The sequence below is a fragment of the Mesocricetus auratus genome, unplaced genomic scaffold, assembly GCF_017639785.1.
Source record: "Mesocricetus auratus isolate SY011 unplaced genomic scaffold, BCM_Maur_2.0 Super-Scaffold_100676, whole genome shotgun sequence".
Taxonomy (NCBI): Eukaryota; Metazoa; Chordata; class Mammalia; order Rodentia; family Cricetidae; genus Mesocricetus; species Mesocricetus auratus.
In genome coordinates this window covers 39,151,561-39,172,820 of record NW_024429266.1, presented here as the reverse complement: position 1 = coordinate 39,172,820, position 21,260 = coordinate 39,151,561, and the positions used below count along the sequence as shown (strand labels likewise).

At 43.0% G+C, this 21,260-nt stretch overlaps 1 protein-coding gene across 7 annotated transcripts in view; it reads right to left on the bottom strand.

Moving 5' to 3' along the window:
* CUNH1orf21 (chromosome unknown C1orf21 homolog) overlaps positions 1-21,260 on the bottom strand; it is a 193,773-nt gene that overhangs the window by 92,204 nt on the left and 80,309 nt on the right. For all 7 annotated transcript variants that reach the window (XM_040738970.1, XM_040738968.1, XM_005071277.4 and 4 more), the window contains one exon: positions 15,166-15,402. In XM_040738970.1, coding sequence (XP_040594904.1) covers positions 15,166-15,259 — 94 coding nt within the window. In that variant the 5' untranslated portion in view covers positions 15,260-15,402. The remainder of the gene's footprint in view (positions 1-15,165; positions 15,403-21,260) is intronic.

Below are 21,260 nucleotides of genomic sequence, written 5' to 3'. Positions count from 1 at the left end.
CGGCTCCCTCACTTGAGTGTGTGCAACGATACCCAGTAAACCATTTACTCCCTCTTCAAGCGGATCAGAGTCTGTGATTGTAACATACTGATGACTACCTGAACCCGAGCCAGGCTGTTCTCCAAGCAGGGAAGCCTATCTCATGCCACTTTACTCTTCTCCCTACTTCCAAAGAGGGGGACACCACAGTTTCTACTACAGGTAGCTCATCTGCTCCACCATAGTACTTCTATGTAGATTGTTTCTCACATTTTGGAAGCTGAGAAGTCCAGGATTAGTGTGCCAGCAGGTGTCTGGTGAGGCCTGCTTTCTCACAAATGGTTCCTTCTTAATGTGTTGTTACAGGGCATAAAATGCAGGTCAGCTGTTCTGGGACTGTTTGATAAGGGCAGTGAGGACATTCATGAGTGCTTCCTCTCTGGACCCAACCATGCCCCCAAAGTCTGCCTCTTAACACTGTTAAATTGAGATTTAGAATCTCATCATACTAACTCAAGTGGTGACAGGGACATTCAGAGTACAGCATCAGGGCACTGGTGGACAGGGCACTGGTGGGCATTTGGTCCACAGGACACTTGTTACCCTTTAGTGCCTGCTTTCGATCCTCAGTTTCTCGCTGAATAGTTTCTTACACATTAACATTTTCTCTTGTTAAAACAGTTTAAAGACAAAGGGCAGGACACCTGAATCTGTACCTCTGGTCCGCTACCAGCAAGCACACACTGCCTTCTCGTTCCCATGGAACACTCTTAATCTTGTAACTAGCCAATCAACACCCCTCACAGGGTATTATTAGCTTAGGAGCACTTAATTGGTTGGGGCAATTTTCCTCACAGTTTAAAACACTGTTATCAGAAACACAATTAACTCTGACACCAATTTATGATCACAAACTGCTCAATTGAAAATGATTTGTATCTGAGGAACACTTAGGGGAGGGCAGATAGCTTAAAGCTAGGCTTCTACACCACACTTTTGCTGTCTTACAGAGGTGGATGACTTATGGATACTTTGCATTCCATGGGAATGGACATACTACAGATGTTAGCCACCGTGTCCCAATCTTCCCCTTTGAAAACTGGTGAAGATTCAGGGCTTACCTGCAGCAATGGAAGCAACTTAAATCTTAGGGCAGCGAGGACCCCAAAGCTTGGTGTGTGTGTGTGTGTGTGTGTGTGTGTGTGTGTGTGTGTGTGTGTGTGTGTGTGTGTACACATGCATTTAGAGGTCAGAGGTCGATGTCAGGTGTCTTTCTCAATCACCTTCACCTACTGTCTGAGACAGGGTATGTCCTTAAATGTGCAGTTCAGTTTTGACTAGACTGGCTGGCCGCTGAGCCCCAGGGATCCACCTGTCTCTAGCTCTCCAGCACTATACCTGGTTTTTATGTGCATGCTGGCATTGAACTCAGGGCACTTAGCCTTCTCACAAGCTCCTTTGAAAGTCTTCCTGAAGAATATCTGCATGTAATATACGATGCACAGACTGCATGCATCATTTCCTTAAAGACACTAGCAATTCACAAAAATAAGTAAGTTGTGTCCAGTCCCACAAAGGTCATACTGTCATACCATGACTCATCTGGTTCTGTCATGGTTTATCGATAATGCAGCCTCATCATACACGTGAGCCTGTGTTCTGAAATTATCATTTCAGGGTCCATAATTATCTAATATGAGGTAATTAGCTCCCAATCTTCTAGACGTCCTTTCTAGCGTTTTCCAAATGCTCAGCCAATTTCCAGATCTGTAACACGATTCTCATACTGTCTGTGGGAGCTTTTTAGTGTTTGGGAGGAAAATTAGTGTGAAATCCCCAAATTTTTGGGGCTCCTTTCCTAATGTGAGATTTTCTGGCTAATTTCTTGCCTGTCTGTTCAGCTCCCCAGCCTCCTCTAGATATACCTTGTGCGCACTGTCCCTGAGCCTTCCGCCTGTGCCGTCGCCATGCCTCAGTCCCACCGTTCTTCTGTTTGCTCATCTTTTAAGCAAAGGCCTTACTCACCCTGTTCTGTGACGAGGCACCCTTCTGCAGTATCGTCACAGGATACTGACACTTTACGCTAAGATATTCATCTGTTACCCTTTACTAGTGCCTTAAAGGCAGAGACTAGGTTTGCCCGTCTGTATGAGCCATGATGCCTAGCATGGTGCCCAAGGCACGCAAAACAGTCAGCAAATGTTTTCAGACTGACAAGGGATGCTAAGGTTTGAATGAAGCAAGCACCAGGAATCAGACCCCATCTGTTTCCCTGAGCAAACATGCCATCGCACAGATCCCTATGGTGCAAAGCTACTTGCAGTCACAGTGCGCTGTCCTCAGGGAGCAGACCTGCACTGCCCCAAAATCCAACCGAAGCCCTTCAGAGGTTGGGAACATTTAAATTGCATTCATCAAAATAAACAGTTACACTGACTAATAAATGTTCATTATAAATGCAAAGAAAAACTTCACCATCCCCTGAAATGACTGCTAATGTTGGTGGAAGGGTCCCAAATACCTTCTTTATGCAATGACATAGAATGTTACATATATCACAAACCAAACTTACAGCTAGGTATGGTGCCATATGTTTCTAATCCCAGCAGAGACAGGTGTTTGCCAGAAATATGAGACTAGCCTGGGTAGACAAGCGGGCTATAGGCCAGCCTGGGCTACACCGTGAGGCTCAGAAACTACAACAAAGGTCCAGCAAGATATCCCAGTTGGTGAAGGTGCCTTCTGCCAGGCCTGACCACCTGGTCAATCTCAGGGCCCGCGTAGCAGAAGGGAAGAAGTGACTCCCACAAGCGGCCCTCTGACTCCCACATGCGCATTGTGGCACACACATCATAAATCAATACACAGACAAGCAAGCAGACACACAAGTAAATATAGCTGAACACAAACTCTTGGGATACCATTATAAACAAGGCATGCTGTGTAAAGTCTATTGCACCGTTCACTTTAGAACACCCTGCAGGGTTGTTTCATCTTTAGTGGTTCTACTGCACACATGTCGGGTAGCGAGGTAGACATGTATGTACCACATCGGCTTGTCTGGTTATCTCCTTGTCACACTGCGGGAGCAAGGGGCATACTTCTTTAAATCCCATATGCATTTTGCTATTTTGTGCTGCAGAAAAACTGTTCTGCTTTGGCATAACTCATTAGAACAAGAGACAGATGTCTACTCCTGCCTAGTTTGAGGGGTAAAAACTGCTTTGATTTTCTTTCTTTCTGTGTGTAATCTGGGGATGGGATGGGGGTGAGGTTAGGGGTCACTTAGGACTGAGCAGTTGAATATTTTTCTGTCTGTTCTTATTGAACTTTCTTAAATTTTTCTTCTTCAAATTGCTTGGTCACAAATTCAGTCCAGTTTTCAATTAGCAATTTCTTTGTTTTTAAATTTCAAGTCTTTCTTTTGTATTTCTCACATTTACCTTATTTGTTTTGCAAATATTATTTATGGTTTGACAGTTGTCTTTAAACTCCACTTAGAGTGGTTTGCTTAGTTAATGCTGCACAGAGGTTTTAGATTTTTATGCAGTCAATTTATCCACTTCATTTTTATGAGATCAGATTTCATAGCACTATATGGAAGACATTTTGCAACCTAAGATTATAAGAACACTTTCTAGTATCTGTACAGGCCAGGCTGGCTGGTCAGTGGGTCCCATTCTTCCTCCTCTGCATTGAGCTTACAAAGCACACACCATCACAGCTAGGACTTTGGAAAACACTACTTTTTAAGTTTTATTTCTAGTCTTAGTTTCATGCATGCATAGCATGGATTTTATTCATTTCCATCCTCCATTATCCACATCTTTGTCCTTTCTCCAAAACACTTCTTCCCAAAAAGGCCCAATCCTTAGTTTCATGTCTTGTGTGTGTGTGTGTGTGTGTGTGTGTGTGTGTGTGACCACTGTGTTTAATTAGGTTTCCCATGTGAGTATAAGTGGGAGGTGATTACTGGAGCATAGGCAACTTCCTAGTAGCTATATTGCTACCTTATACACCATCTTAGAGCCTCCATCCAGTGGCTGATGGAAGCAGAGGCAGACACCCACAGATAAACAGTGAACCGAACTCCTAGAACCCAGTTGCAAAGAGGGAGGAGTGATGAGCAAAGGAGTCTAGGTCCGGCTGGTGAAACCCACAGACAGCTGACCTGACAAGGGGGGAGCTCATGGACCCCAGACTGGTGACTGAGAGGCCAGTATGGGACTGACCCAGATCCCGTGAACGGGGGTGTCAGAGAGGAGGCCTCAGCAATCTATGGGGCCTCAGATAGTAGATCAGTATTTATCCCTGGCTTACAAATGGACTTTGGGAACCCATTCCACATGGAGGGATACTCCCTCAGCCTGGACACATGGGGTAGGGCCTATGCCCTGCCAGGGATGATATGACAGACTTTGAAGATCTCCCATGGAAGGTCTCACCCTCCCTGGGGAGCAGAGTGGGGATTGAGTGGGGGGTTGGGGAATTGGGTGGGGTGTTGGGGGGTTTGGTAGGGGCCAGGGAAGGAGGGGAGGGAGAGGGAGCTGGGATTGATATGTGAAGAAAGCTTGTGTCTAATTTAAAAAAATATAAACTAATCTCAAAATAAAGCATTCCTTAAAAAAAAAAAAGGGAAGTGTTAATAGGCCCTCAGTGAGTGGTGGGGTCTCGTAAGCTCCTCCCCCTTCCATGATGAAATGTTGACTGGCCCAGTCTTGTGTATGTCTTATGTGAATAACCACAGCTATGGTGAGTTCATGAGTGCAATCCCATATCTTACCCAGAAGTCTTTTTGGAGCACACCTCACCTCCAACTCTTCTATCCTTCTTACCTACTCTTCTGTGATGTTCTCTGAGCCTTGGAGGGGTGACACATATATTACTTTTTACATGGGTCCTAGGAATGGAATCTTCCTCATGCTTGTGTGGCAAATGCCTCATGGGCTGAGCTATTTCTTCAGCTTCTGATTTCTTATCTTACATTTAAATTTTTAGTCACTTGAAGGGCCAGTGAGATGACTCAGAGGAAAACAGCACCTGCAGCCAAGCCTGACTACCTGAGTGCCGGGGCCTCCGTGGTGACACAGAGGAAGGAGAGAACTCCTGCGAGATGTCCTCTGGCTTCCACAAACACACCATAGCATGTGTGTGATACACAATCACACACACACACACACACACACACACACACACACACACACACACACTAAATAAACAAAACTGTAATAGATCCAACTGGAAATTCCTAATATAAAGTGAGGAATTCAATTTTAATATTATGAATACTAGCATCTTTCAAAAATAAAACATGAACTGAAATAATATCTATTTTGTACATCATTTTAAAGTTTCATTTAGTTCCAGATGCAGTTCTCTAATGACACCCACATACATCATCAGTTTCTGCTTCCTCTTTGTCTCTCTATGGTGCTTCACAAAGAAATATTCTTTTAGAAACATCCTTGGGTCCACATGTACATGAAGAATTGGAAAAGTATAGGCTATGAAACACACACACACACACACACACACATACAAACACACCTGGTAATATGGACTGAAATCCTCTAAAGGCTCATATGTTGAAGGTTTGTTTCAGAGGCAGGACATGTGGAAGGAGACTGGGTCACGAGGGTGTTAACCTAATCCGTGGAGTCATAATATTTTTTATTAATAATTCAGTGGAACTATTGAGAGGTGGTGGAAACTATCGGGCAGGACCTAGTCTGAGGAATTGGGCTATTGGTCCTTCGTCATTTTCTCTTTGCTTCCTTGTCCTCGTAGACAAGCAGCCTTCTCTGCCAGATGTTCCCATTGCCATGATGTCTACCTGATCTTAGGCCCAATGAACAGGAGTCAGCCAGCACAGGTTGAAACTGTGAGCCAAGGTTAAGTCCCTACACCCTTGGTTTACTCATTTGCTTTGTCACAGCATTAAAAAACTAACACAATAAATAAAGCATATCCTTGTTAAGCTATACGGTGGGAAACCACACTTTCATAGAAATATGCCACCTTAACGTATTTGTCATTTTTAAATCATATCGCTTGTCTCATTTAAAACACACACACACACACACACACACACACACACACACACCTTACACAGACAGAAGTCTTGACTAGGTCAAGATAGAAAGGGAACAGATCATAGTAACACAAATACTTAGAAATCTATACTAAAAAAGATAAGGATCATCAGGCTAACGGATCAGTTGCTCAAGTTTGACGAATCTGACATCTGTAAGAAAATGATAATGATTCTTCATAGTTTAATCACACAGGACCGATCAACAACTTTCAGACGTCATGGCTGAATACTAAGAGGCATGTGTGTCTTCGGGCTGCCAACAGGATGATGAGACTAGCAGTTGCCACCTACTCAGAACTTGTCACATGTCACCAAGTAGTATTCAGATGCTTAATATACAACCATGTGTCTAAGGCCCACAACCCCACGGTACCCCCACACTACACAGAGGAGGATCTAACTCACTAGCTCGACAAGTCTGTTTGTGAGGAACTCAACCAGGCTTTGAAGCTAGTTTACAAGATTTCATGGCTGTGTGGTTAACACGACGGTGTTTCAAGTCCATCGAAAACACCCCTAATTATCACAATAGAATCTCCAAACATCCTCATTTAACAGTCAAAGCTGAGTTAAAGCAGCCGGCTAGCAATTACTTCCCCAAAGCTCCTAAGCAAAGACTGGCTTAGATCTAATGCCTCCCAACAGATAAGCTTATTCCAGAAGGAATCCCCTCAGTCAAGCCACCCTGCTCATTCTACACACAAACCTTCTTCAGTTAAGTGTGGATCTTAGCTTCAGCCTCCTCCCCTCTTACACAGAGGTGACTGTGACAATGGCGCATGTGAACAAGCCTTATCAACTGTAATGCAAGAGTCCAACGCTGTGTTTCTGATGCCGTGTAATAATTCAGGGGCAAAAGCAGCAGCCACACTCAAGCCCTAGGTGTCGGATTCTATAGGAACATCAGATATTAAATGAGGCCAACCTGCCAGGTGGGCGATGCTGGGTGGAGACTGTCTGGAGACAGGCAGATGCCTAGGGAACATCATCTTGTTACGCCAGCCAGGATTCCAGGAAGAAGTCCCAGTTTCAAATTCTTTGATGTCATTTGGGAAGGAAACACAGAGAATTGCCAAGGGGAGAGACTCTCCCACTTCTACTCTTGTTGGTGAGTCACCGCCTTAGGACTTCCCCCAGCACCAAGCAAGCCTTGGCTGCAGCTCCAGTGTTCAGTGAATCTCACTGGGGGATGCCAGCAGCACCAGCAGCGTCTCCACTGCCTTGCACAGAGCCAAGCTCACTTCGCTTCAGCCAGAGGGATCCAAGCAGCCACAGAAAGGCAAGACTCCTGGCGGAGGCAACTGAGAAACTGAGGGATGCTGTAGGGCCCCCCCAGGGCTCTGCCAGTAACCTTGTGAGGGGTTCTGCCAAGTCAGGGGCTTCTCTCTCTTGTAGTCAGGCTGCCTGGAACACTGAGTGATAAATGATGCTATCTTTCACTTATCTCCATATCCCCCACCAAGAGAGCAAGGCTCATGGGACTGGTTGACAAATGATGTGTGTGTGTGTGTGTGTGTGTGTGTGTGTGTGTGTGTGTGTTAGCCAAGGAGGCAAAAGTGGAAAAGCCAAGTCAGTCAACTGAAACAAATCTATCCAGTGACAATTAACTGCTTGAGAGCTAGTTTTGCATCGGGCCCTGTGGCACCCATTTTCTGTTCTTACACACTTCCTTGTGATAGATGCCATGATTATCTCTACACTACGAATGCGGCACAGACAGGGCTAAGGTCCTTTTCAAAAGCAATCCAGACAGTGGTGGAGTTGGAATCAAACTCCTGATGGTAAGCCAGAATTCATCTCTATCTGTGACAGGAACCTACCTGTACATGGCAACCTGAGTCACCTCTCAAAGTAAACGTGCATCAGAATGGACTAGAAGACATTAAAGAAGAAGAAACAAATTCTTCAACATTTTCTCTGCATTGAACATGGAACCCAGCATTTTGTGTGTGTGTGGTACACAAGCTTGTTGAATGACACTGAAAAAGGCATATTGAACAACATAACATTCAGTGTGATAGGTAGTCTGTAACTCTCTGAGGTGTCCCCACAAAGAGTGTCAGTTCCTTTCCAATGAATCTATAGATTGACTGCAATTCATATGTAAGATTTTCCCCAGTTGTTTCATGGTACTCTATATATAAATTATATATATATATAAATTTTTACACAAACAATTGATCAAGACTACCCATGTCTCCATGAAGAAGTGCAATTACAGACAGTAGGTGATGAAAAGAATCCAATAGCACAAAGCAAAGACCGCAACACTGAAGCTTTTAAAGCTAATGTGGATGGGATCTAGGGCAGCTGGAGAGGCTGACTTTTACCAGCACAACAGCTGGAGGGAACTCAGATAATGGGTGTGAGCACGTGTAACACAGCATGAGGTGGAGGGTGTTGGATATTAGAAAACAAAGAAGTTAGTCCTTGCCTAAATATTTCTCAGCCCCCCCTCCTTACTCCTTGGGAAGTCAGGGACAACAGCACGATCCATATTAGAGGCTATTAGTAGTGGTGGTGGAAACTGAGTACCAGAGTCCCAGATTAGCAAATTAATAGCTGTGTGACCCTGGATAAATAAGGCCTTGGTTTCCTCACTTTAAAAATGATCATGGACAGGGCAGGTTCTCTCCCCCCACCTCTTCTCTCCTCCCTCCCTCTCCGTCTCCCTCTCCCTCTCCCTCTCCCTCTCCCTCTCCGTCTCCGTCTCCCTCTCCCTCTCCCTCTCCCTCTCCGTCTCTGTCTCCCTCTCCCTCTCCGTCTCCCTCTCCCTCTCCCTCTCTCTCTCTCTCTCTCTCTCTCTGTGTCACTGGGTAGCAGAGCCTGGCACATTAGAGGCCCTGTTTTCTCTCCAGCTATTTTGAAGATGAAGTAAGATGATACATGTCATGTGCGTAATATGGTGCCCAACACACAGGAGAAACTCAACTGTCATTGGTTACTTGGTATGAAACAAGCTGTTTTTAAGAAAACACTGAATTAGTTAACGATCAAGAAGGTCTCCAGAAACAACTTCCCTCAGGCTATGTTGACTCTCAAAGCCTTCAGTAACCGAGCAGGCTGCACTTGTAACACAAAAGCATGGAGTTAAAACTCTTGGCCAGTGTGTCAAATTTCTATAATTTATGAGGTTTGTGTGAGCTTTTAGCCATGCAAAACTTTCTGGGCCTTTGTTTGAAACATCATAACATCTTCCAAGACTATACTAGGATATGTTCTTCATATCTTGAGTTAAAGGCTTTGGTTTGTTTGTTTTTAAGTTTCTTTTGGCGAACAGAAATTATACAAGGTAGGTTTTACCATGGCATTTCCATGCATGTGTCTATAATGTAATGTAGCCATATTCACGATCTCTATTACCCTGTATGATGCTCCCGTCTCCTTCATCTTTTGCAGTCCCCTTATCTTTTTCAGTACTTTTTAAAAACCTTTTAAGTCTCTTCCCCCAAAATTCCACACATGAGAGATAACAAGCAACACTCAATATAAAGATCTCAAGTTCTATTCATTTTTCTGCAAACAACCACATTTTGTTCTTTATGACTAAATAAAATCCCTGTTGCCTATGTAGACCACCGTTTTTTTATTTGTTCATCCATTTAAGGGTACCTGGGCTGATTCCATAGTATGGCTATTGCTGTTAGTGCCACAATAATAAACATGGACATGCAGGTTTCCTTGTTCTTTGGGGTAATATTCTCAGTGGTGGGATAGCTAGATCATGGGTAATTTTATTTTTAGTTTTCTGAAGAAACCTCCAAACCATTTTCCGTAGTGGTGGGACTAACTTACATGACTAACAACAGTGTTTTAAGGGGGTCCCTTCCCTGCCCATCCTGACAGTGTTTATTGTTCTTTTCTTCTTGTCTAGTGTGAGGCTGAATCACAATGCAGTTTTGACTTGTGTTTTCTTAATGGCTAATGGTGTTGACCATGTTTTCATACATTGGCCGCCTGTGTTTCTTTTTATTATTAGTAGTATATGGTAGTTATATGAAGGAGTGGGTTTCATGGTACTTTTATACATGTTCATTACCCATACTTATACCACACCCAACTCCTAATATTCCTTCCTATTCCCTAACAGTCCCTCTTCCTACATTATTGTGTGTGTGTTTTTTTAAAGATAGTCCCCACACAGAAAACAAGTGATATATTTGAAATGTTTATTTCATTTGCCCACTTTTTGATTGGATTATTAGATCTTTTGGTGTTTACCCTTTTGAGTTCTTAGCTTCCACAACCATAACCTAGTCCCATTAAAGTCCTCCTAGACACCTCCAGCTTTAACATTCTGGTTTTGTTGTTTAGTTTTTTGATACAGGCTCTTGCTATGTAGTTTGGCAGGTCCTTGAACTCATTATGTAGACCAGGCTGGCCTCAGACTCAGAGATCCATCTGCCTCTGCTTCCTGAATGCTGGGATTAAAGGTGTGTGCCATTACGCCTGGCCTGGACTCTTAGTATTTCTAGTAGTTGCATTAAAATAAGAGCAGATACAAGTAATTTTTTTTTTTGGTTTTTCGAAACAGGGTTTCTCTGTATTGTTTTGGAGGCTATCGGTCCAGCCCAGCCTCGAACTCACAGAGATCTGCCTGCCTCTGCCTCCCGAGTGCTGGGATTAAAGGCATGTGCCACCACCACCCGGCTTACAAGTAATTTTAATAATACAATTTACTTAATCTGGTAGATCCAAATTACCGTTTTAATGTGATCAATAGCAGGATTTTTAAAGAGCTATTTTATATTATTTTCCATATTAACTCTTCATTTAGCACAAAATGTACAAGTATCTCAGGCCTAGCTATATCATCCACACACCACAGCCATGTGTGGCCAATGGCTACTGTACCATACAGATATACATTATTCTCTCTGTACTTATGTTAAGAGCAAAGTGTCATTAATGAATCTTCACTTTGTGCAATCAAAATTATGAGGGATACACAATGAATTATTACTTTGCCTCCCACAGCTTTTACATCAGAAAAGATTTTATCATTTAATTTTCACCACTTCCCTGAGAAATTGGTCCCTGAAGAGTTTTGGACAGGTAGCAGATTGGTATAAAATTCTCTCTCTCTCTCTCTCTCTCTCTCTCTCTCTCTCTCTCTCTCTCTCTCTCTCTCTCTCTCTCTCTCTCTCTCTCTCTCTCCTGTTTCATGTTGCCATTTTATGTACCACCAAGTATGAGAGTATAACTAAGTCCATATGAAGGGTAGCTGCCAGGTTCCTGATAGATTATCAGCTGTTTGGTCTTACAATGCCATCCAAAAAGTTTTACTACGATAATCCATGTGCCTCTACTTAAAGGACTGGTATAAACATCAGGTACTCCTTAAACCAAACTCAGCAGCAGTTAAGAGCCAGTTTCGTTACAAAGGGAAGCTGGTACTGCCAGTGTTCAAATTGACCTCTGGGCATTCCTCTGTATCCTGCTCCTTGACTCTCTGGAAACCTGGGCCCTCTAAAGACCATGCACTTCCTTCCCACCGCTTGTCAACCAACTGATAAGAGAGATCAGACCTACCATCAAATACACAACTTATTTTTCAAAACAAAGCAAAAAAAAAACTGGGATAACAAGAAAGAGAAGCTTTCTGCTGACCTTAGAAATGGCTCATGCAGTTTACCTTTGGAAACCAGAAAGCATCTGCAGGGAAGAAGGTAGGAGAAAAGACACTTGGCAGCCTTAGCTTCCTCACATGGAGGAGAGGCACCATTTGAAAAGTTTGGCAACTACATGTCAAGAGCAGTCTGCAGGAGAGGCTTGAAGACATCTTGGATAGTACAGCTCACATAAGATCCTAGCTAAGCGAAGGTGCATGATTGAACTTGAGGGTGGAAAGCAGACAGGCCCCAGAGATCCACCAAGCAACAAGAAATAATGCATCGGTACGGCATTGCTCAACTAAGATGGAGGCTGTTTACTATACAATAACAGAATCTGGAGACTATGGATGACAGAAGATATCCAATGGCTAATAACATACCAGAAACCTTGTACTAGCTGTGAGAATATTAGGATGGGGGCTTCTCCCTGCAAACTAACTTAAATAGAGAGATACAGGCAGGATGTATCCTGCCAAAATTAAACTACAGCATTCAGTAACATAGAAGATTCAGCACGAGAGAGAGAGAGAGAGAGAGAGAGAGAGAGAGAGAGAGAGAGAGAGAGAGAGAGAGATCTTTTATGACTGGTGAAGCCTTGTCCACCCTTATATTCTTGCTTTACTTAACATTATACCACAAACTTACAAATGTTTATGTTAGAAAAAATGAACAAGATAATAAATACTGGGATAAATAAAAAGTATTAGGGAGATTAAAAAACAAAACAAACAACAAAGCCACCTCAGCAGATTCCTTAACTGCATTTCCTAGATTTGAACTGCATGGGTGCATAGAGCCAGAGAGGACTAGGTAGGTAGAGCTGGGACAGTCTCATTACCCAAACTCTAGCTGCTCTCTGCATTATGCAATGTGGTCAGCAGGGACTTTCTCCCTCTTGACTTTGGGCCTGTGACACCCGCTTTGGCTAGTGAAATGTGGTGCACATGGTTCATACTCTTGCTCTTAGAAAGGATGGTTTGCCTTCAGTGGTTCATGGTGTGTAGGACCAGGAAGATGAGAGGTGAGTGAAGCAACATTCAAGTTGACCCAGCAACTCAAGATCAAAACCAAGCACTGGCTGTTGCACACCCCTGAGACTGAGAGTCTACCCAGCAACAGATGACAAGCACAAGGTTCCTCTATCATACGCTAATATCTGAGAAATACACATGGTACACTTCCTGCATATCCATGTTGCAACTAAATTAGGAAAAGGATAGTTAGGTGGTACAAAATATAAATATTCCATACTAATATCACCAAGCCTTGCCTTTGCAGTATAAGATGTTCTTTCTAAAGAATGTGATTTTGATATTCATTTTTCCTACAATTTAACCCTGACTTGGGTTTCTTCACTTATAATTTATTCATCATTCAAACTGGATTCCTTATCATTCTTGAGTAGGCCACATATTGCTTCCAGCCTTTTCTCATCCAGCTCTTTCCTAAACTCTTATCCAACAAGTTTAGATTCTTGTGGTCCTGACTCTGCCTTTAAAGCTAAGACAGTCCGTCCCCTGGGTCTTACCATGACAGGTATCTTCCAGCATTTGGCCTATTCTGCCTCACAACACTTCCTTATCCTCTCAAATGTTGCAAGATCTGTGCAGTATTTGCCTCTGTGATCTCCAAGATGCTTAGCAAAAGGCCTCAAACAGTGTACGGCAATGGGGAATGGCCATAGACTAGGGAATGGCAGGGGACGAAGAGGTGATCCAGGGCCTGAACGATGTGGATGCTGACGTTGAACAGCTGGGCAGCTTTGAAGCAGCCAGCTTTGTGTGATTCAGCCTCAACATATGCAAATTGAGACAGCACATATTTCACAGGATTGTTGTGAAAATTCAACACGAAAATGAATGCAAATGCCTCCCGGTATTGACATATGGTGGCAGCTCCATCTGAGGTAGCTCCATTACAAAACCGATCGTACAGAACATCACGCAGAGGCTAGTTTAAACAAATCCTTGATGGGGGATCATTTTCTCCTAGCAGTTAAGGGTCATAATAATGACTCTAGCTACAATTAGCTATCTCCCCAGTCTCTGTAGTTTCAGTGAGCTGGTGTCTGGCTTTGCTAAAATGCTCAAATATCCATATTTCCCTACATTCTAAATCGTCCAGGAAGTCGCCACACAGACAAATATGTTACAGAAACAAAACTTCTCTTTCACAGGAGTACATTTTAATATAACAGAAGGAATTCCTGCTCAAGAACAATCATTACAATGGACTGAATGCCAGGGCTGAGAGATGGCTCAGTCAGTTTAAAGCTTGCCTTATATGACAAAGACCTGAGTCTGTTCCCCAAAAAGGCCAGTATAATCTCGGGACAGGCTGGGTCCCTGTATCTTGTCCAGCCAGTGAGATCCTGTCTCAAAAGAACAAGGTAGACTGTGCTTGAGGATAAATAATCTAAGGTTGTCCTCTGGCCTCTACACACACACACACACACACACACACACACACACACACATACACACACGCACGCACTATTTTTTATTTATATTTCAGTTAGTAGATATTACTATGAAGTCATTTAGCAAAAACTGTTTCATATGCCCTGTACTAACTTGAGTTATATATAAATATTCACATTCCATCATAGCAGAAATTGATCTTCCAAGGGACAAACTCAAGGTCAAGAAGCTCAAAATTCATTAAGTGGCCAGGCAGGTAATGAATGCCTGAGAGTGACCTAGGCTTGGTGTGTATTAATGGGGAAGAGCCTGGTTCAACAGAGGCCACAGGCTTACTGAAGGGACAAATGCCACCCTATCCTGGTGATCCCCAAGTAAAAAGATGCAGAGTTGCCAGAGCTACTGAAGATATCTGAGCTTTTGTGCAAAGAATCTTTTTTTTTTTTTTTTTGGTCTTTCTCTATGTAGCTTTATAGACCAGGCTGACCTGAAATTCACAGAGATCTGCCGGCCTTTGCCTCCTGAGTGCTGGGATTAAAGGCATGTACCATCACTGCCCGGTGCAGCTTCATTTTTTAAAGAATGCAAATTTTGGGGGGTTAGAGAAAAGGCCATGAACCTGCAATTTGGGTGACTTTTTCACTAGGTACATAATAATTACTCTTCATTGTATTTTCGAATGTAGATTTATGCTATTGACCCTAAAACACACCCACATTCTCATTTATAAACCTCCACTCACTCCATTTTTGGCCTGTATTTTCAGTTGTCACACAGCAGAACACAAGTTATTGCTTCATGTACCAACTTCAACCTCTTTAGTTCTTTAGGTTAAATCTGAACTCACTGTATAAAACCTTTACGATGCTCCCCAAGCCTCCCTAGGTACACACGATATACACTGACAGTAAGAAAAAAAGGTCTGCACTGACTTCACTCAAGTCTGAGCATGGCTTTGACCCAACAGTGGAACGCAAGGACCAGTCCAGCTGTTCACTATCACCAAAGCGAAAGGCCTGGAACCAACAGGCCAAGAGGAAAGCGTGCTAGCACTCACCGCCAAACACATCTCCGTTCTGGTAGTTCTTCCCTTTCTGAGCCTCCTCTTCATTTTGAACAGTAGCAACATGCTTGGCAGAGGCACAGCCCATAGTCTCATTCGGTCAGCTTCAGCCGGGCTGCACTGCAAAGCATCTCTACAGACACGGGCACATTTTTCTTTTTTTCTCTTTAAACACAAAGGAAATCCACCTTGCTTCTGCCGCTGCTGCTGTGTAGGTCACGGTGTATGTGCCTGCAAGAAGAGAAGGCTAGATCAGAAAGGGAGATTCCATACCTGGGATTGCTCCCTGCGGGGGGCCGGGGGATTTAAGGGGGGCAGAATGAGAGAGCCCAATCCCTGGATTCCACACTCAGTGCTGAAGAAGGAAGTACAGTGTGATCATCCCCTCTAGATCCCTGCTCAGAAAGCAACCTAGAAGCCCTGCCACACACAACATATGTTGGGAAGGAAACAATTTCAAAGAGATGTAGAGCACATATGACTTTATTCAAGGAAATGAGAACTACTGATTGACACATGGGCATCTTCAGGTTTATGAACTTGCTGACGTTCTGGAACATCAAAACTTCTAGAGTAAGTCACACCGTGCCTCTGCCATCCCTCCCTGCAGGCCAGTGCTCACAGGTTTTGCTTGTTTCGGTAGATCATCTTCCTCCTCACATTGAAACATAGACTAGGTGATGCATCTGGAGTAGACTAGGCAGCTGGGGTAGACTAGGCAGCTAGAGTAGACTAGGCATCTGGAGTAGACTATGCATCTGGAGTAGACTAGGCACCTGGAGTAGACGATGCATCTGGAGTAGACAGCTGGACTAGGCTAGACATCTGGAGTCCACTGAAGTCAAGATTTAGGCTTCCTTGTGCTAACTTTTGCTCAGCTCTTACTGTTTTAAGGACTGAGGAGAAAATGTAGGGAGACAGAGAAAAACACATAGCTCAGTTACTTGTCTAATACTTGGCATGGCCTTGGTGTGCCAAGTGGTCTCTCATAAAGGTGTAAGGACCATTTATGAATAAGTCACTCAGAGCTGATTCTCATTCTGTTAAAGTGAGATCCCCTTCCCTGCCACACTGATGGTAGCTGCCCCAGATTCTCAGGGTTTGCTGTGCCCAGTGTGCTCTGAAAAGTTCCTTTTGTTTTGTTCTTGCTGTATTTCCACCAGTCTTATCCAGCTTTTCCAGTCCTGTAAATGAGGTGCTACAATCTTGAAGCTGTTTCTGTCGGAATACCTCTCTTATTCATTCCACCTCCACCCCTTACCTCCTCAAGAAACCCTGGCAGCACCGAGAAAGCACCATTCTTCCTTCAACCTTCACCAACACTCACATTCCGCATGTCTGCTATGAACAGTTGAGCCTGGCATGTCTCACAGATGGTACTACTGAAACACAGCTGCAAGCTTCATTTTTCAACAAAACTGCTGGACCCTAGGCTCTTCTTAGAAGGCAAAGGACATCTTTGGATACAGAAATCTGATCACTTAAGACATAAAACGTCAGCAAAGAGCACTTCCTAACAACATAATTAATTTAATAGTTGAGATTAAATACAAAGGGAATGAGCTAAATTAAGCCATGCAAACAATAACTACAACTAACTACTACAACTATAATATATACTATGACATATAGTACTATGACAATAAATACTGTGACTTATTACTTGCATATAATCCCTCAGACTATTCTCTCATCACTGACCATGAGAACAAAGTATAAGGCTGCTTGCAGAAATATTACAAACCATGACATTTGTTTCTTAGACAGTTAATGCTAACTCCTCCTTCACACATCAGGTCCTTGTGTTACAACATTTTCATCTTGTAAAGCTATACGAAATCTAGGTCTATTGGTATACATACTAATATACACACAAACTATTCTATTACTTAGCAGTTATATCTTTGAAACATCTACATGTCTCAGGAACATGATGGGGAAGAGCTTCTGACAACAAAAAGAATATATACACACAATAAGGGCCGTGGTAGGACGTAGAACTCAAAAGATCAGGTCAAATTCTGACTGGGTGGGGGCAGTGACTAGAGAGAGGAAGTGGTATTTCTGTGCTGTAGTGAAGATGTGGTAGAAACTGATGAGTTTGAAAACACAGTGATGGCATACAGACGTGAGGAGCAGCTGAATAAGAACCGGGCTAGGGAAAGACAGGGCACATGTGTGCACCTGCTCCAGAAGGGTCAGGGTAGCCAGAGGCTGGCATGGCTGTGATGCTTTATGAAGAGTCTGGAGGCCTTGCCATCTCCATCCAGCTTCATGCAGTTAGGATCATAATCATGGGAGACCATCTTGCGACACTTATTAAACTAGTAACACAGTTACCCCTCTGCCTACCTCGCCTAGTTTCTGAAGAAGCATCACTGAAACAATAGATGAGACTGGTCTCTACAGGTAGGAGCGAGGAGGTGAAAAACCCTCCCCAGCTCATGGCACCTAAGAGTTCTTGCTGTCCTCTCCCTGCCAATGCTGCTGTGGTTTCTGGTTTCTGTCAGCACTTTCTCAGGCCAGCATCCTCCATCCCCAGAATAGCGACATAGGGGAAGGCCATAGTTGTGGAGGGAAGTCCCTCCCTTCCCAAACAGGAAGTCTACAATCAGACCACCTCACACAGGCACAGGGAGACAAACCACTCAGACAGGAACCTCTCCTTGCCTCTTGTCACCTCTTCAGAATCAATGAGGTGAAAGCAGGAGAAGAAAGGGAAATGAACTAATCCAGTCACGCAGGGCTTCCGAGAACAGAGAGACACGTTCCCACCCTTCCTCGGTCGCCTCAGTGGGCTTTATTTTGTTTTTCATTCTAAGTTCATATTTGAAATTTCTTGCGTAGTTACAAAGACTGAAGTCTCACTCCTGCCCAGGTATGTACGTTTCCAGACCCCCAACAGATGAAAACAGAGCAGAAGCAACGCTGCATACACTGTTTTCCTTACATACATATTTGTGAAAAAAATGACTTTACAAATTAGAGACTGTAAGAGAGCGGCGGTGATTAGTAATAAAATAGAAGCATTGTATGGCACTACGAGGCATGGTATTCTCTTTGGGATGAGGCAAGAACATTAGTAGTGTCATTGAGTTCAGGTAACTGAAACCATGGAAGTTGAACTCACAGATGCGGAGAGACCACCGTAACATCAGTGTCCGACAGGAATGAGCCTCCTGACCCCAAGAGGCATTGCATGCTGCTTCTCATTTATAAAAGCTGTGCTTCAGTTAAAAATCTACTTGAATGTAAGAAGTTAAAGTTACATGAAAAAGAACATGTTGCTTCTTGCTAACAAGGATAAAACAATGTAAGATTTTTTTTTAAAGGATGTCTCTATTACTCAAGTACTGGAGTGAGGGTCAGGTTAATAGGTACACAGTCACAATTTATACCCAATTCAAACCATTCCAGAGGAAGTTTCAGTTTAGTTACATATGTATTTAGTATATATCATATCATGTGATATCATGGGGAGGGGGGCCGAGGGGTCTTGAACTCCCTGTTTCAGCCTCTCATGTAGCTGGGACTATGGGCATACACTACCACACTCAGCTAATTATGTTTTAATAAGCACTGTCACCCAATAGGAGCTCTCTCTCCATTATCAGTGTAAAGTCATTTGAGGGGCAAATCTCCAATTCCTGAAGTTAATCATGCATGGATCAGCAACGAAAAGTTTTGACTATGTCATAAGCACTTGTCCAATCATTCAATCATTTAATTAGCAGTTGTTAATTGAAAACTCCTTAGTAACAGACTGTGATTCGTAGGTACCAAGCACACAGTGGTAAGATGAATTTCCTCTCTGCCCCCACAGAATATAAATGATTAGTGAAGGAGGTAATTAGACCAGTTTCACAGCAACGTGGTCCAGCTACTGCAGATGCAATACAGGACAACAAGGTCTTCACCGCCCAGCACCTGACTCAGCTTTGAGAAAGTGAGTCTAGAGAGGCCCTGGGGTTAAGACCAGACCACAACTAAGGAACCATTAAAACACCTTTGAAATGCATAACCTTTTATACTAGTGTGTCATGTCAAGGTTTCATCTCTACTTAAGATTCTCTCACTCAACCTGAATTCAACTTAAGACTTCCGGCTGAACAATCTTTCAGAAATGCCTCCCCTTCAGTTTGTACCTTCACATAAACACTGGCCTCCTCTCAGCTTCCACCTTTCCTTCACTCTGCTTGGGTTCTTCCCCACCCCCACCTGGCCTACTCATTTATGTCTCTGAAACCACAGCACTCAGAGGCAAGGTTCCCGGTGCAAGCAGAGTCCCCATTTTCACGTATCGTTATTAACAGCACGCTGTTGCTTGAAGCTGCAGATCACAGCGTGAGAACTGAACTGAAGCATCTCTTTGAAGTTTGATGGACACTTCTGAAACTGACTCACAGGTTGGTTTGTTTTCAAGCTAAATAATCTATGAGACAGGACCATCAGGCATCTCAGAAAACAGAGCCAAATTAACTGCTTATGACTTTGTGTATCATTCTCCTCAAACAATTGGGGCCTACATAACATGTGTAATGTCCTCAAAATGTGGGAACCACAATACCATGACCTAACCTAATCCAATGCCATCTGTATAGACCACTTCCCCATTTTTTAATAAAATGCATCAGCAAATCTACAAACCTATTTCAATTTTTTGAAAGACTTTAAAGATGTGTGACCATGGGTGTACATCCTTCCCCTAAAACCTGATCCAAGGCTCTTGCAGCATCATGAGAGTACTACTCCATACTAACTCATAGTGTAGCATGGCAAATTCTGTCTATATGCACACATGAATATCACATACTGCGTATTTCAGCCCTCTTAAAAGGAAAAAAAGAGTTTCATTTTAAAGATCACTTTCATAAAACTGAAAAGGAAAACTCTATTTTTGAGAAAAGTTAAAGAGATAAATGACCCTTTTGTTTAAACAAAAAGACTACAGCAAAAGATTTCTGATTACATAATGGTATAGGTAACCTTTATTTTCCACTAACTAATTAAAGAACTTTTCATTTAGCATAAAAATGCCAAAATGTTTGAGACAATTTTCTTGCGAAGAAAAACACATCTAAAAAAAAAACAAATTAAAAAAAGATAAAACCCATAAAGAAACCCTAGGCCAGAAAGAACATGGACATGAAGGCCCACAGGAGGCCTTCAGGACTAGAAAGAAATCAAATTCTGATTGCAATGGGCATATAGAGGGCTATGAAATCAGCAATTAAGAAAAGGATGTGATTGCATTATTAATAGACCAGAGTGAAGTGGTCCCTTTTGTACTTTTGATTAAAAAGGGAAAGCAAGACAAGACAACATCTAGAAGCTCCTCTTTTATTGAAGAAAGAGCCAGCATCTAAGCTACACACCTACACCTACACACACACACACACACACACACACACACACACACACACACACACACATTAGTCTGTTTGCCCATCTGCTGTGTTTCCCAATAATGAGTGTTAATACAAGAGCCCACCTGGGGGTGGTGGAGAAGAAAGAAAATTTGGAAGTGATTTCTAATCTTGAAGCTTTGGTATCTTTGAGCTACTGTTAACACCTTTTCACTGTGATTGCTAAAAATACACAGAGATGTCACATTTGACATGAAGGTATCTGGAAGTCAAATCTCCCTGTTAGCATCAAAGAACATTCTCACCCCTCCCTTCACAATCATCTGGTATCATGTTGATCAACAGCATGCTATTAACTCCCATAACACATGAATTTTGACTTCTGTTTTCTTAATAGAAAATATCTTTACAAACAACAGTTGGACAGAGGTAGGTCAAAGAAATACAGGAGAAGCAGGCCTTATGCAAGAGGACACATTTCTGTGGGGTCCTCCAAGTGAGGTAGTGAAACAAGGTGGAAAGTAGAAATAGGGAACACTAGGCTAACAAACACGCGCAGGCCTGCCCGTGGACCAATGCTGGACTTCAACCGCTAAGCTTCTTTCTTAAATGCCGGTTAGATCTCACCTTGATTTCATTTACATACACACTTTTTTTTTGGAAGCAGATGCTTATAAGTCTAAGCCTGACATTACTTAGAAGTGAGTCTTGTAGGGAACTGGT